Source organism: Delphinus delphis, chromosome 20 (assembly GCF_949987515.2).
Source record: "Delphinus delphis chromosome 20, mDelDel1.2, whole genome shotgun sequence".
NCBI classification, from domain to species: Eukaryota; Metazoa; Chordata; class Mammalia; order Artiodactyla; family Delphinidae; genus Delphinus; species Delphinus delphis.
Genome location: NC_082702.1, coordinates 2,223,738 through 2,248,888, shown reverse-complemented (window position 1 = coordinate 2,248,888; position 25,151 = coordinate 2,223,738). Strand labels below are relative to the sequence as shown.

The window sequence follows — 25,151 nt, the reverse complement described above, 5'->3', positions numbered from 1 at the left end:
AGAAACTGACCTCCTACCTACCTTTTGGAGCAGTTCCTCAGAGCTCTCTGACAGGCTGCTTCTTGGGCTATAGTCCTTAGTAAGTTCCCAAATAAACTGAAACTCACAGCTCTCACATTGTGTATTTTTACTTCAATCGACAATTTCTGTGGATTTTGTTGTTGTTGCAGTTAAGTGGCATTACTGTGTCTAAACGTAAGTGCTACATGCATATTCCGAGTATTTACGCAATATCTGAAGAGGTAAGTGAATGGACGCTATGAATCTTGGAAGGTATGAATGTTGGAAGATGCTCTTCCACTCACAGTTGTGTAACCATCTGGGAAAGTCCCAGTGTCCACATGTGTGAGGTTATTACCATGATGGTTAAGGGCAGAGACTCTGGAGCCAGCCTGCCTGGGTGTGAATCTCGGCTTGGCTACTTATGATCTGTGTGACCTGAAGCAAGTGACATGAACTCTCTGTGCCTCTTTGTTCTCTTCTCTTGGAAAGATGGATAATAACAGAACCAGCCATATGGTTGTGAGAATTAAGTGGATCAAAATGTGTAAAGACATTAGCCCAGTGCCTACCACATGGTCAGTGCTCGAAGGTTCATCATTCTAAATATGTGTGTAAAAATGGAGGAGATCCTAGTCAACGGGAGAGAGAGACAGTATTGAAGAGTACATTTATTCACTCATGTATTCATCACAGCCTGGTGTCAGGGCTAAATTAACATAAGAGACCTGGTCAGTGGTGGACACAATATCCATTCTCCTTTGCTGTAATAATAGAAGCTAGTAGGTGACACAGGATTGCCCAGCTAAGGACTGCACTTCCCAGCATCTCTTGCAGTTAGATGTGGTCATGTGACTATGCTCTGGCCAATGAGGTTTGAGGAAAAGTGATCTTGGCATCTTGTAGGAGTTGTCCTCTGAAGGACTAAAGTGTGTCTTCCCCTTCCCTCATCCTCCTCCCCTTCCCCTAAGCCACAATGTGGATGGGATGTGGGGGTGAGCCCTCTCCAGCCACATGGCACAGAGTACCAAGGTCAAAGGAACTTGGCTGCCCAACTCTACGGGAATGCAATACGCCGGCTGGGGGAGTTTTACACACAGACCACAGCTATGAGAGAGACATCAAGTTCGGTTTATTTAAGCAGCTGTATTTGGGGACTTTACATCACAGTAGCCCAGCATGCATGATTCCAGGGTGCTGAGTCAAGAGCAGGAAGCAGAGGGAGCTCAGGTATTAGGAAGCAGTGACAAAGCTGAGACAGCACAGGGGACATTCACACACCTTGATTTCACGAAACTCTAACACAGGCAGAGGAACGAAGGTGCAATTTGGGTCAGGTTTCAAAGGTTCAGGAGGAAATTGGGAATCAGAGTCAGAGTCATCCGGTTCCAAGTAATAGGTGAAGCAAACGCTTGGCTGGAAGGAAAGAGAACAGAGAAGAAAGAAGAGAACATTAGTGTCACAGTAATGACATTTTGGGGTCAGATCATTCTTTGTAGTCAGGGGGGGCATCCTGCACATTGCAAGATGTTAAGCATCATCTCTGGCCTCTACCACCAGGTGCCAGCAGCACCATCCCTTTAGCTGTGACAAAGAAAAATTTTCCAGACACTGAAGGTGTCCCCTGGGGGATAAACTGCCTTTGGTTGAGAATAGCTGCCTCATCCCATACTTCTGTTCTTGTGGTTGGGGAAAGGTAGGGAACTTCTACTGCCCACGGGCATGTGGCCCAGGCTGAGAGATTTAGGGTTCTCATCTCCTAAGCTGATGATTTGTTCATTGGTGAGCACAGGACCCGAAATGAACCAATCAGAATGCTCTCTCTTTCTAGATTACTTGGTTCATCTACAGTGTCGCCCCACTGATATCTCATTAGTTAGTTGCATGGGGAAAACAAAAATCAAAAGTATTCCGTGGAGAAAAGGGACAAGCATCTCAGCTGAGTGGAGCAAAATTCGTATCACCAACGATGGCAGACAGACCTAGGGTGCATCTAGATGTGATGTTCTGATAAGGACAGGGCATCACTTAGGTGGTATTCCAGAGATCATAGCTTATCCTGAATGTCGTTAGAGGGACAGCATAAAAAACAAACAAGCAAAGAAATGAAACAAAACAGAACCAAAAAAGCAATCAACATTGTATGAGGTGTGACTCTGATCTTCAGACTCATCAGTGTCATAAGAGGCAAAGAAAGACTGAGGGGATTTTCCAGCTTAAAGAGACTAAAGATACATTACTATGCAGGCTCTAATAGGAAAGGCGTTCTTGCGAGCATCCTGACCCTGTGCCTCCCCTGACCTCTCCCCGTGGCCCCACTGGTTCCCCATCAGGGCCTCTCCAAGCTCCGCTCCTGCCTGTTAAGAATCCCAGAGACTGAGCACATGCCTTATTGGCCAAGGTTGAGTCAACTGTGCCCTGCCGGGAACCAATCATGGGGAACCTTGGCATTGCCGGCTCTGATTGGTCAGGGGCATACCTGGAGCTGGTCTGAGGATGGGATCAGATCCATCCAAGGTGCATAGAGACAGGTGGTCCCCCAAGAAAAATCAAAGGTATTAGCAGAAGAAGGAGGAATGGTATCCAGGTGGACAAATTCATAGCAGCCTGCCTCAGCAGGGACCGTTCCCTAATTCATTCCTCCATTTAATCAGCCCACCTGTGTACAGTGCCTACCGCTGGTTACATCTGTTCTATGCACAGGGATATGTCATTGAACAACAGAGCAGGGTCCTGCCCGCCCCCCAGCAGAACTACTCTAGTAGGGAAGACAGATGATGAACACACAGATAGAAGGTATTCTCTCAGGTAGCAATAATTACTCTGAAAAAAATTCAGCAAGGCAGGGGGTTAGATCCAGATGGGGAGGAAGTGTCCAAGGGAGGCTTCATGGAGGAGGTGACATTGGAGCAGAGGCAGGAATTAGGAAAGATAAGGAGGCAGGAAAGAAGGCAGCATCCTCAAGGAAAACCATCCCCCAGAGGATGGGGCCACATCCCTGGGGGCACAGGGGCACCCAGCCACCCAAGGGTCTCTGCCGGGCAGAGAGGCTGGCAGATGTGCCTGAGCTCTCAGAATCCAGGGGCTTCTGATTGAAGGGAGGAAACAGGCAGGCTTACCATGGGACAGATCGGCAGGACTCTGAATGACAGTCTTCCCTTCATTCCAGTGGACTTCTTTCGTGGTTCATCAGGGTTCTCAGAAAGCAGGGCTGAGAGAGGAGGAAAGACTCATGAGCCATTTTGCCCTCTGAGGCTTGAGAAACTCAATAATAATATCTTCATCATAAAATCATTGACAAGAACTAACATGTGTTAAGTACTTGCTATGTGTCAGGCACTCTGTTAAGTATTTTACGCATCCTAGCTTAATTGATTGTTCATAATAACTCTGAGATGGCTACTATCATCCCACTTTAGAGATGAGGAAACCAAGGCACAGAGGTTAGGACACTTGCTGGAGGTTGCACAGCAGCGCCTGCAGACATGCATTCAATTGCATCCCGAAGGCCCACAGGGAACAGAGAGGGAATGTCAGTGAGTGAAGGGGCTGAGGTGAGACAACAGGGTCTCTGGAGATGGTAGCACCCTGGGGAGCCCGTGTCCAGGAGGAAGGGACAGCTGATATGCAGCTGCCTGTGGGGATGCCCCTCCAGAAAATTGTCTAGTTTCCCCACAGAAGACAGATGTCTTGATTTAGAGTGAAGTCTCCTAATATTTCAAAGCTACCAACAAATCCAGATATTTTCTTAGAAACTCCTACACTCCTGCTGGGAATGGAAATCCGCCTCTCTACCGAGGACCATTCAGTCAAACTCACCAAATTACAAATGCACACCCCTTTGATGCAGCCATTCCCCCTTTTAAACATACTGTCCAGGGTATATTCCCCTGTGTGCAATATGACCCAACTATAATCTTATCTCTACTTGCATTTATTGTCTTCCTCAAAGACTGGGAATAACCCGAATGGCCACCTGCAGGAACCAGGTTAAATAAACTACAGGACAGGACAGACAGACCATGGAATGCCAGACAGCTGGAACACAAACTTGTCATCTTGTGGGGAAGAGTCCCCAAGATGGACAGGGGACACAGGGCTTAAGGTCAAAGACCCCGAGGCCAAACGCTTCAAATCCCAGCATGAGCTAATCATTCATCCCTGTCACCCCTCAGATTTCCCATCTGCAAAGGGGGGCAATCACTGTCCTTACCTCACAGAGTTGTGAAGCATGAGTGATTGGGTGCTTGGAAAGCACTGGGACTGGGACTGGAAGATACCAAGTGTCAGATCAGAATTAAATGAAAGAAGACAAAAGAGGAACCGGCAGTGGCATATAGAGTACACACAGTGCATCAGACATAAATACATAGTAACAGATACACATCCTTGTCTGTATGAGTGAGCATAGAACATTCTGGAAGATTGGACAAGAAGCTGGAAAGTAGCTACCTCTGGTAAGGGAGTAGGTAGCTAAAAAAGTGGCCTGTATCTTGTTTTGTATGATGGTTACACACAGCTATAGATGTGATGAAACACAAGTAAAAACACACATGGATTGTGTGACTATCCATGGGCTAGTTTTGATGTTGTAGTATCATCATATAAAATAAAGATACTGGGGGAAATGGGATGAAGTGTCCATGGAACTTCTATGTACTACTATGGCAACTTCTTGTGAATATAAAATTATTGCAAAGTAAGAAGTTTCAGAAAGGAAGCATCCCAACAGACCCAGAATCCCTCACTCATGAGACCAAGCCACCAGCAGGGTCCACAACCTACCCCACTCTTGCCCATCCCCTCAGCTAAATCCTTGCGTCAGGCCTCCATCATATCCCAAACAAATGACCTCGTAGCCCCTAGACCTGGCAACTGGATGCAGGGCCAGTCCAGGCAGGTGACCAGATCACAGAAAGGAGCCCAGATTGATTCCAGCTCTCAGGAGACCCAAGAGACACCCCTGCAGGCTCTGAACAGGGGAGAGACAAGACCCACTGACATGAGGGGATGTCGGGGAGGTTCCATCCTGGGTGCCCCTCAGGGCCCTCCCTTCCCAGGAAGAGCCAGTGGGAGATATTTGGGGTTGGGATCAGTCTTCAGGGTCAACACTTCCTCATCAGGTCTCCCCGGGGGGCCCTCCCCACTCCCACCTGCCCACAGTTTTCCACCCCATGTGTGTCTCACCTCCTTTCTCTGGCGGCTTGGTCTGCACCTCCTCAGTTTCCTGGCCCTCGATGGTGCTGAGAGGTAGCATCGTGACACCACAGGTGCTCCCTATGGACAGGAGACCAGAGCAGTCAGTGCCTGGGCTGGGGACCCAGATGGCCCGGGTGTGAACCCCAGCACTGCTCTCAGGTGTCGGATGGACTCAGACAGCTCTATCTCCTCCCCAAGTCTCCAGGTCCCCAACATCCAAGGGGAAGTGTTGGCAATGCCTGCCTCTAGTGTTCTTCCAAGGCCCAGTACATGATCTGGGGAGAGCATATGGCATGACACCTGGCAAGGGCAAGGGCAGGGATCATGGGTCTGGTGTTTATGCCCCTTTAAGAAAAAGAAGAAATATCTTGACACAAAAAGCTGGGACCCTGAAGGTGAATAACAGTTAACTGGATATCAAAAGGGCCTGTGGTGTCTGGCATGTGGCAGGCGCTAAATAAGTGCGCTCACGGTTCGCATTCCCAGTGCTGTATTTCAGGGCTGTCCTAAAGCTACATTGCAGCTTGACCAAATGGTTCAGACCAGGACCTCGCTTCCCTGGCCTTGGGACCCCTTCTGGTACAGGATGCTTAAGTGATTGCCTCTCAGGACGGCTGTGAAGATGAGGGGACTGGTCCACAGACACCTCACCACAGCCCTTTGGGAGGGGCCAGCACTGCAGCAAGGGTGCCTAGCAGCAGGCTCAGCTGTGGGGTCCTGGGACCCCGCCTCCACCCCAGCTTTACCCTGGGCAGGGCTTGGACCAGTGTGTCTGGAAGGGGTGGGCTGGGGGTGTTCCAGGCTGCCAGTCACTTGTCAAGAGATCTCAAGGATTAAGTTTGCCAGATAGAACAAAAAGACATTACAACAAATACACAGCAAACTGAGATTTGAATTTTAGATACACAAATCATTTTTTAGTATAGCATATCCGAACACTGCCTGGGGCATGTCTACATAAAAAGTCATTTTTTATTTAGTTTTCTAATTATGTTTAAGTATAGGCAAGTCCCATGAAATATTTGGAACATACGTATACTAAAAGGTAATTCATTATTTGTCTTAAATTCAGATTGAAGTATGCATCCTGTATTTTACCTGGCAAGCCCCGATTCAGGGGTTTTTTACCTCTTGTGCTGTCAGCTTTCCCGTCCATGAAAATGAGGAAAATAAATGATTAAACATGAGGATTAAATATGATTAAATACACACTCAGAACACACTATCTGGTAACTTAGCGTCAAACCTCTTCTTTGAAGCCTTTTTAAGATGCTTAAGAGCCATCACAGACTGTCACACATAATCGTGCAAATTTAAGGTGCATCATAGAGTGGGACCAGCCGGCCAGGTACACACACACAGAAATGCACATTTTCAGATGAACACTGAGGAAACCAGGGCATAACGACACACCGACATCTGCAGACACACTCCAGGGAAATCTGAGACCCCCACTACTCAAGCAGGCAGACCTGCTTGTCAGTACTGAACTCCCCATTCACAGGCAATCCTGCACACGCGCGCGCGCGCACACACACACACACACACACACACACTCGGGACACACAAAACTGCAGATGCACCAGTTGAAATTACACATCACCCTCCCACACAATTTCTCTCTGGCTGACACCCAGGGCCCATCTCCCGAGGCTGCCCCTCAAAGATGCGCGCCCCAAACAGGCTCCCTGCCCCCACCCGCAGCACGCAGGCGCACAGAGGCGCTGGAGGCTCAAAAGCTGTTTTCCAAGCGCGCTTCTCGGCAAACCTTGTTATTCGTTCTTAGTGAACCCCCAAACCTTTCCGGAGGGACTCCCCGCTCCTCCTTTAAAACTGCTCTATGGGCTCCCCCCAAAGTCATGTTCCTATATTTTTATTCGGCCAGTGAGATAACCGAACCCCTGACACCTAACTGGCCTCTCAGGTGTGCAGACCAACCCCCATACCTCCCGCCTCCTCCATCCAACTACAGAGTCCCCCGTCTGCCCGTCCTACCCCCTAAAACCTCAGGACCAGGACCCGGGCTCCTCCTCCATCTGTCCTGGACGGAGTCCCCGCCACCCCTACTACTGACACCCCAGCCTCCTCTGTCCCCTCCAGTCTCCTCTCCAGTTAGTGGCCAGAGAAATCCTCGGACCTGGAGCCGCCCCGTGGCTCACAGGGATCTGAGCATCTCGACCGCCCTCAGGCGAGACGCGGGTTCCTCAAGGGGCCCCACCGCGGGCACCATCGGGTCTCAGGGGCTCCTAGGCAGCAGCTCCTGAGCCCTATTGCCCCGAACGCACCGGCGCATCCTGGCCAGGCGGCCCCGCCCTCCCCGCAGGGACCCCGCAGCGCCATCCGGCCGCCCCCTCTCCCCTCCCCCCGACCCCGACCCGCGCAGCGCCCCCGCCCGGATGGCGCAAACCCTTTAGAGCTGCGGCCTCGGGACTGACCTCCGGACCCGGCTTCTGCCTGGGCCGCTGGGCAGGAGCGGGCGGGCTTGCTCAGCGCTTGTCCTTGGCGCCCGGGTAGCGCTGGCTCCGAAGATGTCCAGGGAATCTGTGGACAAACTCGCAGGAATGAACAGAGCTGAGTGGCTCAGCGTCACGCAAAGCACTCCCCCATCCCGGGCCCCAAACAGAAGTCAGATGGTTAAAACAGTCTCTGACACCGGCACAGGTGTCTGAGTGTTGGCTGCAATTTTATTTTTAGGGAGGAGGGTCGGGGGCCTCATTCGTTAGAGGAACCAGTTAAGGAGGTCGCCATGGGCAGGTTTTAACAGAATGAGAATCAGTTATGCAGGTAATAAGGGTAAGTACTGTTTCTAAACTTCTTATTTGAATATGAGGAAATATATGCCGCACACACCTAGAAAGACATGTATGTAGCGTGTACACTGGACCCAAACACAAAATATCTTTTATATACTGTGTCACACTCACAGTAGTTCAAGAGTTTCCCTCCTTTTTCTAAACATTCTCACACTTTCACCCGTATTGACTTCAGTCTGGCATCTATTCAAAGCAAGACCAGTCACCTTTGTTGTCAAGGATGTCATGGCGAAGAGTTTACCCTATCTGGACCATACAGGCTGTGTCACAGCTACTGGACTTTGCAGGAAAGCAGCCCAGACCCTACCTGAGGATGGACGTGGCTGTGCTAATGAGCCCTTATTTACACTACAGGCTGTGGCTGGATGGCCAGGGTCTGCCCACTCCTGACCTAGAGAATTTTCTGTGCCAGCTCCTGCAGTAGATGAAGCCAAGCTGCTCTCTGGCAAAAGGGCAGTTTGGGCAGAAACGTGAACAGATACACTTTGTTGTTTTTCTTTTTCTTTTTTTTTTTTTTTTTTAACATCTTTATTGGGGTATAATTACTTTACAATGGTGTGTTAGTTTCTGCTTTATAACAAAGTGAATCAGTTATACATATACATATGTTCCCATATCTCTTCCCTCTTGCGTCTCCCTCCCTCCCACCCTCCCTATCCCACCTCTCCAGGCTGTCACAGAGCACCGAGCCAATATCCCCGTGCCATGCGGCTGCTTCCCTCTAGCTATCTACCTTACTACGTTTGTTAGTGTGTATATGTCCATGACTCTCTCTCGCCCCGTCACAGCTCACCCTTCCCCCTCCCCATAACCTCAAGTCCTGTTGTTTTTCTTTTAAAAAAGAAATACTTTATGAAGATATGGATCCTGAGAATGAAAAGAGTGTAATATAAAAACAGCCATTGAGTCTTGATGATGTACAAAATTTGAAATAACAACCTTAAAAAAGCTCTCATGAGCCTTGGGTTTCTCTCCTATACATTGGGATCATATTAGTTCCTATTTCTTGGACTCTGGTGAAGGTTACACGAGATCATTAAAGTGTTCAGCCCCCTATCTGACAGGTGGAAAGTGCCCAGGAAATGTTAGCATTTATCTAACATTATCAGTAACCGACTGGTTAATCTGCCCCAGGCAGAGGGGTTGTCCTGCGGGCAGGGCACTGGCCACCCTGAGACTCAAACTGCCCAGAGGACCGTGCATGGAACCAGGAGTCTCCAAGAGCCATTGATAAGATGCTCTGTCTGAAGTGCTTCTTCAGTGTCTCACAGCACCAAGCCCACAACCTCACTTTCTGGGGGCTATGCTCTGTGATAATTCTGATAACCTAAGAGATCTAACCCAGTCCTGAGACAGACCCTTCTGTGACCATAGAAATATTCTGTATCTGCACTGTCCAGTGCGGTAGGCACTGGCCACATCTGGCCACTTAAACCTGCCCTGAGCAGCTGAGAAACCGTGTTTTGAATTTTTTTTTAAGATTGATTCATTTACATTGAAGTAGTCTCATGCAGTTAGTTGGTGATTACTGTGTTGCAGAGCAAGAAAATTATACCTGAATTCCTTCTCACATGCAAGACCTCATGTGCATCTAGATGTGATGTCCTGAGAAGGACAGGGCATCACTTAGGTGGTATTGAAGAGATAATAGCTTACCTTGAATCTCATTAGGGGGAATGGGTCAAAACAACAACAAAAACAACAAAATAAAAAGCCATCAATATGGGGCAGGGTGTGACTCTGGTCTTCAAAATCGTCAGTGTTGTAAGAGGCAAAGAAGGGCTGAGGGGATTTTCCAGCTTAAAGAGACTAAAGATACATTACTAAAAAGCCTAGACGAGACCTTGTGTAAGAGGAAAAAGAACGTCAAAAAAACATTAGGTATTAAACTAACAAACCAGGAATATGGACATTAGATTAGATGAAAGTGCATGTAAGAGTTAAAAGCCCAAATGTTACAACAGTCTCACACTTACCAAAGAAAATATTCTATTTCTAAGGCCATACACACTGAGGAATACATATGTATATTATATATAATGTATATGTATATGATATATATGTGAGAAAACATGCAAATAGAAAACGTGTTAACAATTGGTGAATCTGGATGATCTTTGTACTGCTTTGCAAAATCTGTGACTCTTACATTTTTTTTCTAAAAAGATTTCTAGAGAGTCCTCCCTGGGACTGCTGCAGGCACTAACAGGAGAGGTGTTCTTGCGAGCATCCTCACCCTGTGCCTCCCCTGACCTCTCCCCGGGGCCCCCATGGTTCCCCATCAGGGCCGCTCCAAAAACTCCCCTCCCACCTGTTAAGAATTCCAGAGACAGAGCAGATGCCTCATTGGCTAAGGTTGAGTCACCTGCTCAGCCTGGAACCAATCATAGGGAACCTTGGCATTGCTGGCTCTGACTGCTCAGGGGCATACCTGGAGCTGGTCTGAGGATGAGATCAGATCCATCCGAAGGGCATGGAGACAGGTGGTCCCCCAAGAAAAATCAAGGGTGTTAGTAGCAGAAGGAGGAATGGTGTCCAGGTGGACAAAGCCACAGCTGCCTACGCAGGAGGGACCGTTCCCTAATTCATTCCTCCATTTAATCAGCTCAAGTGTATACAGTGCTTACCACTGGTTACATCTGTTCTACACACAGGGGTATGTCATTGAGGAACAGAGGAGGTTCCTGCCCCCAAGCACTACTCTAGTAGGGAAAACAGATGATGAACACACAGATACAAGGTATGCTCTCAAGTAGCAATAATTACTCTGAAAAAACTTCAGCAAGGCAAGGGGGTTGGAGAGAAATGGAGAAAAAGTGAGCAAGGGAGGCTTCATGGAGGAGGTGACATTGGAGCAGAGGCAGGAATTAGCAAAGAAAAGAAGGCAGGAAAGAGGGCAGCATCTTCAAGGAAAACTATCCCCCACAAGATGGGGCCACATCCGGAATGAGAGATGGACAGAGGGGCACCCAGCCACCCAAGGGTCTCTGCTGGGCAGAGATGGTGGTGGATGTACCTGACTTCTCAGAACCCAGGGGCCTCTGGCCAAAGGGAGGAAACAAGCGGACTTACCACAGGACAGAACGGCAGGACTCTGAATAACATTGTTCCCTTCATTCTGATGGGCTTCTTTGGTGGATCATCAGGGTTCTCAGAAAGCAGGACTGAGGGAGGAGGAAAGAGGCATGAGGCCATCTTGCCCTCTGAGGCTTGAGAAACTCAATAATAATAAAATCTTCATCGTGAAACCACTGACAAGAGCTAATATATGTGGAGTACTTGCTTTGTGCCAGGCATGTATTTAAGTATTTTACATGTATTATCTTTTTTGGTTCTTCATAATAACTCTCTGAAATGGCTACTCTCATCATCCTACTTTAGAGATGAGGAAACCAAGGCACAGAGAGGTTAGAACACTTGCTGGAGGTTGCACAGCAGCGCCTGCAGACATGCCTTAAATTGCATCCTGAAGACCCACAGGGAACAGACTGGGAATGTCAGTGAGTGAAGGGGCTGGGGTAAGACAACAGGGGTGTCCAGGCCACAGAAAGGAGCCCAGATTCATTCAGCTCTCAAGAGATCACTGAAGGGTCTGAGCAGGGCAGTGACAGGACCTACTGACATGAGGTGATGTCTGGTCGTTCCATCCTGGGAGCCCCTCAGGACACTCCTTTCCCAGGAAGAGCCAGTGAGAGATATTTGGGGTTGGGATCAGTCTTCAGGGTCAACACTTCCTCATCAGGTCTCCCCGGGGGGCCCTCCCCACTCCCACTTGCCCACAGGTTTCCACCCCATGTGTGTCTCACCTCCTTTCTCCGGCGGCTTGGTCTGCACCGCCTCCGTTTCCTGGCCCTCGATGGTGCTGAGAGGTAGCATCGTGACACCACAGGTGCTCCCTATGGACAGGGGACCAGAGCAGTCAGTGCCTGGGCTGGGCACCCAGATGGCCCGGGTGTGAACCCCAGCACTGCTCTCAGGTGTCGGATGGACTCAGGCAGCTCCATCCCCTCCCCAAGTCTCCAGGTCCCCAACATCCAAGGGGAAGTGTTGGCAATGCCTCCCTCCTAGAGTGGCTTCCAAGGCCCAGTGTGTGATGTGGGGAGAGCGATTGCCATGGCGCCTGGCAAGGGCAAGGGCAGGGATCATGGGTGTGGGGTTTCTGACCATTTAAACAATGAAGAAATATTACCTTTTTAAAAAAACTTTTTATTTTATATTGGAGTATAGCCGATTAACAATGTGATAGTTTCAGGTGCACAGCAAAAGGATTCAGCCCTACATATACATGTATCCATTCTCCCCCAGACTCCCCTCCCATCCAGGCTGCCACACAACATTGAGCAGAGTTCCCTGTGCCGTACAGTAGGTCTTTGTTGGTTATCCATTTTAAATATAGCAGTGTGTACACGTCAATTCCAAACTCACCAACTATCCCTTCCCCCCTGGTAACCGTTAGTTCGTTCTCTAAGTCTGTGAGTCTGCCTCTGTTTTGTAAATAAGTAAAAATGAAAAAATATTATGCCACAGAAAGCTGGGACCCTGAAGGGGAATGTCAGTTAACTGAGTATCAAAAGGGCCTCTGGTGTCTGGCATACAGCAGACACTCAACAGGTGCACCTCATGGCCATCATTCCTAGTGCGATGTTTCACCCCCGTCCTAAGGCTACAAGGCAGCTTGACCAAATGGTTCAGACCAGGACCTCGCTTCCCTGGACTCAGGGGCCCCATTCTGGTACAGGAGGCTTAAGTCTTAAGTATTAAGACTGCCTCTCAGGACTGCTGTGAAGACGAGGGGGCCGGTCCACAGACGCCTCACCACAGCCCCTGGGGAGAGGCCAGCACTGCTGCAACACTGCCTAGCAGCAGACTCAGCTGTGGCGTCCTGGGACCCCGCCTCCACCCCAGCTTTACCCTGGGCAGGACTTGGGCCAGTGTGTCTGGAGGGTGCACTGGGGGGTTCCAGCCTGCCGGTCACTAGCCGAGAGATCTCAAGGGTCAAGCTCGCCAGATTTTAACAACAACAAGATCACAAGAAATACACAGCACACTGAGATTTGAATTTGAGATACACAAATCATTTTTTACCATAAGGATGTTCAAGCACTGCATGGGTCATGTCTGCACAAAAACCATTTTTTATTTATTTTGCTAAATTATGTTTAAGTGTAGGTAAGTCCCATGAAATATTCAGGACATACTTATACTAAAAGGTAATTCGTTATTTATCTGAAATTCGAATTTAAGCAGGTGTCCTGTATTTTACCTGCCATCCCTGATTCAGGGGTTATTTAACCTCTTGCGCTGTCATGAAAATGAGGACTATAAATATTAAGCCTGAGGATTAAATACGATTAAAAACACACACACACACACACACACACACACACACACACACACACACACACTCAGGACACACTGTCTGGTAACTTAGAGTCAAACCTCTCCCTCTAAGCCTCTTTAAAGAACAAGACCCATCACAGACCCTCACACATAATCGTGCAAATACAAGGTGCGTCAAAGGGCGGGAACACCCGGCCAGATAGACACACACACAATTGTTAGAGACACACATTTTCAGGTGAGCACTGGGGAAACCAGGGCATGACGACACAAGCATACCTGCAGACACACTCCAGGGAGACTCAGAGACCCCCGCCACTCAGGAGGGCACGCGTGCTTGTCAGTACTGAACACCCTCCTCACAGGCAGTCCTGGACATGCACACACACACACACACACACACACACACACACACACACACTCGGGGCACACACAACTGCAGGCGCAGAAGCTGAAATTACACATCACCCTCTCCAACACAAGTTCCCTCTGGCTGACACCCAGGGCCCATCCCCAGTTTCACCCAGGGCCCATGCCCCCGAGGCTGCCCCTCAAAGATGCGTGCCCCAAACAGGCTCCCTGCCCCCACCCGCAGCACGCAGGCGCACAGAGGCGCTGGCGGCTCAAAAGCTGTTTTCCAAAGGCCCTTCTCATCTGCAAACCTCTTGTGCGTTTCAGCGAACCCCCAAACACAACCGGAGGGGCTCCCGGCTCCTCATCCCACAAACTACCCTCTGGACTCCCTGCAGTACCATTTTCCGATTTTCTACTTGGCCAGTACGTTACCTGACCCCCGATACCCGACCGGCTTCTCTGGTGTGCAGAGCAAACCTGTTCCTCCCGCCTCCTCCATCCAACTACAGAGTCCCCCGTCTGCCCGTCCTGCCCCCTAAAACCTCAGCACCAGGACCCGGGCTCCTCCTCCACCTGTCCTGGACGGAGTCCCCGCCACCCCTACTACTGACACCCCAGCCTCCTCTGTCCCCTCCAGTCTCCTCTCTAGCTAGTGGCCAGAGAAATCCTCGGACCTGGAGTCGCCCCGCGGCTCACGGGGACCTGAGCATCCCGACCGCCCTCAGGGGAGACGCGGGTTCCTCAAGGGGCCCCACCGCGGGCACCATCGGGTCTCAGGGGCTCCTAGGCAGCAGCTCGGGCACCCCACTCCCCAGAATTCACCCGCGCATCCTGCCTGGGAGCGCCGCCCTCCCCGCGGAGACCCCGCGGCGCCATCCCGCCGACCCCCGCCCCGCGCTGCGCCCCCGCCGCATGGCGCAGACCCTTCAGAGCTGCAGCCGCGGGACTGACCTGCGGACCCGGCTTCTGGCTGGACCGCTGGGCAGGAGCGGGCAGGCTTGCTCAGTGCTTGTCCTTGGCGCCCGCGCAGAGCTGGCTCCGGAGATGCCCGGAGACGCGGTGGACAAACTCGCGCGAATGAACAGGGCTGAGCTGCTCAGCGACACGCACACCCCCCAACCCCCGCCCGCAAACACAAGTCAGGTGGTTAAAACTGTCTCTGACACCAGCACAGGCGTCAGCGTGTTTGCTGCGATTCCGTTAATAGAGGGGAGGGTCGGGGGCCTCTTCGTCTTCGTTCGTTAGGGAAAGCAATTTAGAAGGTCGCCCTGGGCAGGGTTTTTAGTGGTTGAGAATTACTTGTGCAGGAAATAAGAGTACGTAGTATTTCTAAACTTGTTCTTCGAATATGAACAAACACACGCCACACACGGAGGAACACATGTATGCAGCCTGTGCCCTGGACTCAAACACAAAATATCTTTTACACTGTGCATCACAGTCCCAATAGTTCACGATTTTCCCTCCTTTTTCTAACCATTCTCACACCTCCACCCGTATTGATTTCAGTTTGGCATCTATACGAAGCAAGGTCAGTCACCTGTCTTGTCAAGGATGTCATGGCAAATACTTTAGAATTCTGGGCCATCGGCTCTGTGTAGCAGCTACTCCACTTTGCATGAAAGCAGCCCAGACGTTAGGTGAGGAATGGGTGTACTTGTGGCAAGAGCCCTTATTTACACAACAGGCTGTGGGCTGGATGACCAGAGTCTGCCCATCCCTGACCTGGAGAATTTTCTGTACCAGACCCTGCAGTAGATAAAGCCAAGCTGCTCTCTGGCAAAAGGGCAGTTTGAGCAGAAAACTGAACGGGCATGTCTTTAAAAAAAAGAAATATTTTATGAAAATAATATTGAAAAAATAGTGTAATATTGAATCCTGTGAATGGAAAGAGCATAGTATACAAATAGGCACATAGTCTTGAATCTGGTAGAAAATTTTAAACGATAGTGTTTTGAAATAGCTCATGAGAGCCTCGCTTTTATCTCCTATAAAATGGGGATCATATTAGTTCCTGCTTCCTAGGACTCTGGTGAAGGGTAAATGACATCATCTATGTAAAGTGCTCAGCACCATATCTGGCAGGTAGAAAGTGCCCAGGAAATGTTAGCATTTATCTACATTATCAGTAACCGACTGGTTAATCTGCCCCAGGCAGAGGGGTTGTCCTGCAGGCAGGGCACTGGCCACCCTGAGACTCAAACTGCCCAGAGGACCGTGCATGGAGCCAGGAGTCTCCAAGAGCCATTGATAAGATGCTCTGTCTGAAGTGCTTCTTCAGTCTCTCACAGCACCAAGCCCACATCTTCACTTTCTGGGGGATACAGTTTGTGATAATTCTGATAGCCTACGAGATCTAAAGCAGTCCTGAGACAGACCCTTCTGTGCCCGTGGAAATGTTCTGCACCTGCAGTGTCCGGTATGGTAGCCCCTGAGCACATTTGGCCACCGAAACTTGCCTGGAGAAGCTGAGAAACTCTGTTCCGAATTTTATTTATGTTTGACTCCTTTACGTTGAAGTAGCCATATGAAGTTCATGGTTACTTTGCTGTGGGCAAGAAAATTAAACTGAATTCCTTCTCAAATGCAGTTTCCCATAGTATCGCTATTGACGTTTGGGGCCAGAACATTCCTTGTGCAGGGGCTGTGCCTGTGCATTGGGGGAGGTGTAGAGGATCCTTGGCCCCTGCCCATGAGAGCCTAGTAGCACCACCACGTTGGACCAACCATAATATCCCTACATTGTGGAGAAGTTCCAGGAGGGGCAGTGGGGTATCACCCCAAATGAGAACTTCTGATCTACCAGAAAACTTCTGAGGAGAAATGAAGGAAAATTCCACCCACAGAGGTTCCCTCATTTTACCTGCACTGGGGGGTTTTGCGTGCATTCCAGCTAAAGGTCTTTTCACACTGGGAGAGTTTACAGTCTTTTCCAACATGAATTTCCTGGTGGTGCGTCAGGGAGGAGACCTGCCCGAAGGACCCCACCTTTGGTGCATGCACACGGCTTCCCAGCCATGTGGAATTTCCCGTGATTATTAGGAGTTGGGTCTTGGGGAAAGCTTTCCCATACTCAGGACACCTGTAGGGTTTCTATCTGGGAAGCATGCTCTGATGACTCTGAACACTTGGCATACGCAGGAAGTCTTTCCTCATCCCTCACACTGATAACATATCGTCCCAGAGACTTTTCTGACGCTTGAGAAGGGCCACCTGGCAGGTGAAGGTTCTCCCACATTCCTGGCTTCCCTCCCAGGTGCCTGGCTGGTGAATCCTCTTGTGTTCTAACAGGTGGGAGCCGATGCAGGTTGGGGATATGATCACAATCCTGCCTTGTGGTAGGTTGCAAACATGGCCCCAGTTTTCCACCCTCCCCCATGTCCAAACCTGCAGCCCCCTAAGTGTTTAGTGCCCTCCTCTTCTGAATCTGCACTTGGCCATGGAATTGCTTTGGCCAAAGGGATGCTGGCAAAATGTGATTCAAGCAGAAGCTTGAAAAGTACTTGTGAAACTGGTATTTGTTTCTCTCTTGCGTCTTTACCCCTGCCATGAGGATGAACATGACCAGGCAAGCCTGCTGGAGGATGAAAGATACTTGGAGCAGGGCCAGGTCTCCCCAGTGTCCCAAGAGAAGCCAGCCTGGGTGAGCTGAGGACCAGCATCCACCAGGCATCTGGAGGAGCCCAGAAACCTCAGCAGAGACACCTCCACGACCCCTTGTGGCTTTGCTCCTGAAGTTTGCCAACTAAAGGATGCTGCCCACCATTCCATACCACCTACAGTTCACCCTGAAAGGAATTCAGGGTGAAGACCTGGGTGAGGCACTCTATGCTCTGGGGAAAGTGGCAGAAATGGCCCTCAGATAATTAGATATTTTCAGGAAAAAAATACTATGAACCAAGATTCTTGCATCTTCCCATACTTAGAAAAGCACTAAAATCATTGACTGAGATGTCTGTTCTTCATGACCAACAGGAACCGTGTGCTGAGATGTGTGCTTGACTGCATGGACCCCTTCTCCAAAATCACACAGAAACTGACCTCCTACCTACCTTTTGGAGCAGTTCCTCAGAGCTCTCTGACAGGCTGCTTCTTGGGCTATAGTCCTCAGTAAGTCCCCAAATAAACTGAAACTCACAGCTCTCACATTGTGCATTTTCACTTCAATCGACAATTTATGTGGATTTTGTTGTTGTTGCAGTTAAGTGGCATTACTGTGTCTAAACGTAAGTGCTACATGCATATTCCGAGTATTTACGCAATATCTGAAGAGGTAAGTGAATGGACGCTATGAATCTTGGAAGGTATGAATGTTGGAAGATGCTCTTCCACTCACAGTTGTGTGACCATCTGGGAAAGTCCCAGTGTCCACATGTGTGAGGTTATTACCATGATGGTTAAGGGCAGAGACTCTGGAGCCAGCCTGCCTGGGTATGAATCGTGGCTTGGCTACTTGTGATCTGTGTGACCTGAAGCAAGTGACATGAACTCTCTGTGCCTCTTTGTTCTCTTCTCTTGGAAAGATGGATAATAACAGAACCAGCCATATGGTTGTGAGAATTAAGTGGATCAAAATGTGTAAAGACATTAGCTCAGTGCCTACCACATGGTCAGTGCTCGAAGGTTCATCATTCTAAATATTTGTGTAAAAATGGAGGAGCTCCTAGTCAATGGGAGAGAGAGACAGTATTGAAGAGTACATTTATTCACTCATGTATTCATCACAGCCTGGTGCCAGGGCTAAATTAACATAAGAGACCTGGTCAGCGGTGGACACAATATCCATTCTCCTTTGCTGTAATAATAGAAGCTAGTAGGTGACACAGGATTGCCCAGCTAAGGACTGCACTTCCCAGCATCTCTTGCAGCTAGATGTGGTCATGTGACTATGCTCTGGTCAATGAGGTTTGAGGAAAAGTGATCTGAGCATCTTGAAGGAGTTGCCCTTTGAAGGACTAAAGTGTGTCTTCCCCTTCCCTCTTCCCCTCTCCCTTCCCCTGACCCAGAATGTGGACTGGGTGTGGGGGGCGAGCCCTCTCCAGCCAGGTGGCACAGAGCAACAAAGTTGAAGGACCCTGGCTGCCCAAATCCACCAGTTTGTAACACTTCCCCCCTGGAAGTTTACACACAGTCACCATCAGAGAGAAATCAACTGTGGCATATTTAAGCAGCTGTATTTTGGAGTTTTACACCAGAGTAGCCCAGGAAGTGTGTTTTGGGAGCGCGGGGTCTAGGGTGGGAAGCAGAGGAGCCTCAGGTATTAGGAAAGGTAGAGAATGCTGAGGCAGCACAGGGGACATTCCCACGCCTTGATCTCCTTGTACTTTGCACGAGGCTTCGAAGGGGAGGTGCGCTTTGAACCAGGTTTCGAAGTTTCAGAAGAAGATTGTGATTCAAAGTCAGAGTCATTCGATTCCATGTAAAAGGTGAAGCAAACACTTGGCTGGAAGGACAGAGAACAGAGACGAAGGAATAGAATGTTAGTGCCTAGGTAGTGTCCAGTCACCCTTAGTTTGGGGGCTGAGCACGTGCACTCAGGGGCAGCCCACCTAGGGTTGCATTCCTACTTGGCCACGTACAGCTGGGGATCCTGGGTCAAGCATCCTGACCTTCCCTGGCCTCAGTTTACATTTCTGTATAAAGGAATAAAAATAACTGCTCTCTCATAGAGGAGTGTGAGGACTGAACAAGGTAATCCTAGAAAAGGATCTTTAAATTTAACAATGTTTGCCACTTACTGAGAGCTGGAAACCCGTTAGCTGTGACAACGTTTGCTTTGCTGCTTTCTTAAAACCATCTGCTTTCCTAAAAAAATTAAACACTTCCTTTCAATATAAAGTGTCTCCCACGGTGCTGGCAGTATGTAGCTGCAGTAATTTCTGAGAGGACTATTATTTCTACCCAGTGGTTATTGAGTATTTACTCTGCTGCATGAATGACATGTTAGGTTCCATTTAATCCTCATGAGGTGGCCTCTGTTCTTATTTCTCCATCCTACAGATGAGGTAACGGAGGTAGGGAGGGACCAGTAAGTTTTCTCACTCTTTATGATCAGGCATGGAGGCGGGGGATATCAGGCAGTCAGGATTAGAAGTGAGTATATAACCTCCTCAGGGGACAGAGATCTCCCATCATTCATGTGACAGATACTTATATCCCAGGCACTGTTGTAAGCATAGCACAAATGTGAACTCACTTAATCCTCGTAGTAACCCTGTGAGGGGGGTGTTCCTACTGCCGTATTTCACAGATGAGGAAACCGAGGCTCAGAGAAGTTCAGGAACTGGTTCCGGGTCCCACAGCTCGTGGTGGCTGAGGCCGGATTTGAAGCCAGCACTGCGACTCTGGAGTCTGTGCTCTCAGCTTCACCAGGCTGGCACTCCCAGCTGGGAGGCTCAGGGTGGACAGGAAGGCTTTCCATCCACTCAGTGTAATCACCTGTGCAGAATCGTCCTTTCCCCTATTTCCGGGTTACCTACCCTCCAAACTAGTGACACTGTGGGTCCAGATCCTTCTTGCAGGGGTCGGGGGGGACGTCCTGGACATTGCAGGACGTTGACCAGCATCCCTGGTCTCTACCCACCAGATGCCAGCAGCATCACCCCTTCAATTGCGACAAACAAGAGTGTTTCCAGACACTGAAGGTGTCCCCTGGGGAACACCTCTGGTTGAGAATCACTGCTGCATCCCATGCTTCTGTTCTCGGGGTTGGCGAAAGGTAGGGACCTTCAACCTCTCACACTCCCATGGGCATGTGACCCAGGCTGGGGCAACTGGGGTCCTGCATCTCCTCAGCGGATGCTTGGTTCAGTGGTGAGCACAGGACCTGAAAGGACCAATCAGAATGGTCTCTGCTTCTAGGTTATTTGGTTCATCTACAAGTGTCTCTCCAATGATTTCTTATTAGTTAGTTACATGGAGAAATAAGAAAATCAGAAATTATTAAGTGGAGAAATGGGACAAGCATCTTGGTTGAATGGATCAAAATTCATATCACCAGTGACGGCAGACAGACCTAGGGTGCATCTCGATGTGATGTCATGAGAATGACGCGGCATCACTTAGGTGGTATTCCAGAGATTATAGCTATGCTGGAACTCATTCATGGGGAAATAGTAAAAAATAAACCCAATAAAACATGAATATGGGGCGGGGTGTGACTCTGGACTTCAAAATCTTCAGTGCCATAGAGGCAAAGAAAGGCTGAGGAGATTTTCTAGCTTTTAAGAGAAGTAAAGATACATTACTAGGCACAATACCTGCCCTAGACCAGACCTTGTGTAGGAGGAAAAAGAACACCAAGCAGACAGCATGTAGCAAACTATCAAAACTGGAATGTGGACAGAGATAAGATGAAAGTGTGTATCAGGGCTGAATGCACGAAAATAGAAAAAGTGCTAAAAATTGGTGAATTTGGATGATCTTTGTACTGCTTTGCAAAATCTGTGACTCTTACATTCTTTTCTAATAACATTTCTAGAGAGTCCTCCCTGGGACTGCTGCAGGCACTAATAGGAAACGTGTTCTTGCGAGCATCCTCACCCTGTGCCTCCCCTGACCTCTCCCCGTGGCACCCATGGTTCCCCATCAGGGCCGCTCCAAACTCCCCTCCCACCTGTTAAGAATCCCAGAGGCAGAGCAGACGCCTCATTGGCCACGGTGAGCCACGTGCCCAGCCTGGAACAATCACGGGGGACCTTGGCATTGCCGGCTCTGATTGGTCAGGGGCATACCTGGAGCTGGTCTGAGGATGGGATCAGATCCATCCGAAGGGCATGGAGACAGGTGGTCCCCCAAGAAAAATCAAGGGTGTTAGTAGCAGAAGGAGGAATGGTGTCCAGGTGGACAAAGCCACAGCTGCCTACGCAGGAGGGACCCTTACGTAACTCATTCCCTCACTTAATCAGCCCATGTGTATATGGTGCCTAACGCTGGTTACATCTGTTCTAGGCAGGGGAATATGCCATTGAACAACAGAGGAGGTTGCTGCTCCCCAAGAACCACTCGAGTAGGGAACACAGATGATGAACACACAGATACAGGTGTGCCCTCAGGTAGCAATAATAACGCTGAGGAAACTGAGCAAAGCAAGGGGTTAGAGAGAAATGAGGCCAAAGTGAGCAAGGGAGGCTTCATGGAGGAGGTGACCTTGGAGCAGAGGCAGGAATTAGGAAAGAAAAGAAGGCAGGAAAGAGGGCAGCAACTCTAAGAAAACCATCCCCCAGAGCTGGGGCTACATCCTCAAGGGCACTAGGGGCACCGAGCCACCCAAGGGTCTCTGCTGGGCAGAGGGGGTGGCAGATGTGCCTGAGCTCAGACCCAAGGGCTTCTGGTGAAAGGGAGGAAGCAAACAGGCTTACCATGGGACAGATCGGCACCCGTCTGGCTGACACTCTTGCATTCTTTCTGGGGGGCTTCTTTGGTGCCCCACCAGGGTTCTCAGAAGGCCGGGCTGAGGGAGGAGGAAAGACTCGTGAGGCCATCTTGCCCTCTGTGGCTTGAGAAACTCAGTAATAATAAGATCTTCATCATGAAACCATTGACAAGAGCTAATATGTGTGGCGTACTTGCTATGTGTGAAGCATGCTTTTAAGTATTTTACATGGATTATCTTATTTGGTTCTTCATAATAAGTCTCTGAGATGGGTAGTATATTAATCCAACATTAGAGAGGAAACGAAGGCACAGAGAGGTTAGGACACTTGCTGGAGGTTGCACAGCATTGCCTGCAGACATGCCTTAAATTGCATCCTGAAGGCCCAAATGGAACAGAGAGGGCAGGTCAGTGAGTGAAGGGGCTGGGGTAAGACAACAGGGGGCTCTGGAGATGGTAGCACCCTGGGGAGCCCGTGTCCAGGAGGAAGGGACAGCTGATATGCAGCTGCCTGTGGGGATGCCTCTGCAGGAAATGGTCAGGTATTTTCTGTCTCCTGTATGATTGTTACAGGCCACTACACATGTGATGAAATACATGGAAAAATACACATGGATTGTGCCAATAGCCATGGGCTAGTTTTGATGTTGTCCTATCATCATGTAAGATAGAACTACCGGGGGCAGTTCAGGGCCCGCCCTCCCCAAGAGGAGCCAGTGGGAGATATTTGGGGTTGAGATCAGTCTTCAGGGTCAACACTTCCTCATCAGCCATGCCCTGGAGACCCTGCCCACTGCCACCTGCGCACAGTTTTCCAGCCCATGTGTGTCTCACCTCCTTTCTCCGGCGGCTTGGTCTGCACCTCCTCCATTTCCTGGTCCTCGATGGTGCTGAGAGGTAGCATCGTGACACTACAGGTGCTCCCTATGGACAGGAGACCAGAGCAGTCAGTGCCTGGGCTGGGGACCCAGATGGCCCGGGTGTGAACACCAGCACTGCTCTCAGATGTTGGATGGACTCAGGCAGCTCCATCCCCTCCCCAAGTCTCCAGGTCCCCAACATCCAAGGGGAAGTGTTGGCAATGCCTCCCTCCTAGAGTGGCTTCCAAGGCCCAGTGTGTGATGTGGGGCGAGCGATGGCCATGGCACCTGGCAAGGGCAAGGGCAGGGATCATGGGTGTGGGGTTTATGCCTCTTTAAGAATAGAAAAATTATGACACAAAGTGCTGGGACCCTGGAGGTGAACGTGATAGTTAACTGAGTATCAAAAGGGCCTCTGGAGTCTGGCATACAGTAGGCACTAAATAAGTGCACTCATGGTCAGCATTCTCAGTGCCATATTCCAGCCCTGTCCTAAGGCTACAAGATAGCTTGACCAAGTAGTACAGACCAGGACCCCTCCTCCCTGTCCTCGGGGGCCTCTTCTGGTACAGGATGCCTCTCAGGACTGCTGTGAAGATCAGGGGGCCGGTCTACAGACCCCTCACCACAGCCCCTGGGGAGCGAGCGGCCAGCACTGCAGCAAGGGTGCCTAGCAGCAGGCTCAGCTGAGGGGTCCTGGGACCCCGCCTCCACCCCAGCTTTACCCTGGGCAGGACTTGGGCCAGTGTGTCTGGAGGGTACACTGGGGGGTTCCAGCCTTCCAGTCACGAGCGGAGAGACCTCAAGGATCAAGCTCGCCCGATTTAACAACAAGATTACAAGAAACACACAGCAAACTGAGATTTGAATTTCAGATACACAAACCATACTTTAGTATAAGTAGCTCCCAAACACTGCATGGGACGGGTCTACATAAAAAAATCACCCTTTATTTATTTTGCCAAGTTATGTTTAAGTAGAGGCAAGAAATATCTGGGACATGGTTACACTGGAAGGTAATTCTTTGTTTGTCTGGAGTTCAAATTTAAGTATGCATCCTGCATTTTACCTAACAAGCCCCGATTCAGCGGGTATTTAACCTCTTGTGCTGTCAGGTGTCCCCTCCATAAACATAAGGACAACGAAGGATTAAACAGGAGGGTTGAATATGATTAAACACATGTCAGGTATTGAGAACACAGCCTGACACACAGTCAGGCAGTTTATGTGTTGGATCCAACTCTGTTGTTATTGGTGGGGGGGAGGGCGGTTAGGAGGCCTCTTCCTCCACCTCCTCTCCCACCCCCACCTTCCCTGCATCACTGTCCCTGATGCCAGGACCTTCCAACCTGGCCTCTGACCTCTGATCTCCCGCAGCGCCCCTCCCCCACCCATCCAGGCCCTGGTTCTGGGCCAGGTCTTGCCCCCACCTGCAGCCAGACATGAGCCCCCAGAATCACTGGAGGCTCAAAAACACTTTTGCATTTGCAATCACCTTATTCATCAGCGAATCATCATATGTGTCCTCAGCGGACCCCCAAACGCCTCTAAAAGGCTCCCTGCCCCAAGTTGTCCACAAAACTCCCCTCTGGATTCCCCCCAGATAGTTTTCCTATGTTCTCTTTGGCCAATTCTGTACCTGGCCCCCTGACCGCCCCCCGACCATTCCAGTGTCCTTACAGCACCCCCCCCATACCTCCCGCCTCCTCCATCCAATTACAGAGTCCCCCGTCTGCCCGTCCTACCCCCTAAAATCTCGGGACCAGGACCCGGGCTCCTCCTCCACCTGTCCTGGACGGAGTCCCCGCCACCCCTACTACTGACACCCCAGCCTCCTCTGTCCCCTCCAGTCTCCTCTCCAGCTAGTGGCCAGAGAAATCATAGGACCCTGACTTTCCCCGAGGCTCAAAGGGCGTGAGGACATGGGTTGCCCTCAGGGGAGACGCGGGTTCCAGAAGGGGCCCCACCGTGGGCACCATCGGGCCTCAGGGGCTCCTAGAAAGCAGCTTCTGCGCCCCATTGCCCTGAACGCACCCGCGCATCCTGCCTGGTGCCCCACCCTCCCCGCGGAGACCCTGCAGCGCCATCCGGCCGCCACCCTCCCCCCGCACCCCGCCCCTCGCTGCGCCCCCGCCCTGATGGCGCCGACCCTTCAGAGCTGCGGCCGTGGGACTGACCTCCAGACCCGGGTCTATCTGCGCCCCTTGGCAG

The 25,151-nt window shown here is 50.2% G+C and overlaps 2 protein-coding genes across 2 annotated transcripts in view; both read right to left on the bottom strand.

Annotated features, from left to right (window-relative positions):
- Positions 1-25,151, bottom strand: part of ZIM2 (zinc finger imprinted 2) — a 120,730-nt gene that overhangs the window by 36,498 nt on the left and 59,081 nt on the right. The gene's annotated exons all lie outside the window — the stretch shown is intronic.
- LOC132416296 (uncharacterized) lies at positions 1,122-14,844 on the bottom strand. Its single transcript, XM_059999625.1, has 7 exons — positions 14,658-14,844; positions 11,819-11,908; positions 11,085-11,176; positions 7,635-7,740; positions 5,188-5,277; positions 3,120-3,211; positions 1,122-1,416 (listed from the first exon to the last, which is right to left on the bottom strand). Exons 2-7 carry the CDS (start codon positions 11,886-11,888, stop codon positions 1,234-1,236), a joined length of 633 nt encoding a protein of 210 aa, XP_059855608.1. The 5' UTR covers positions 11,889-11,908; positions 14,658-14,844; the 3' UTR covers positions 1,122-1,233.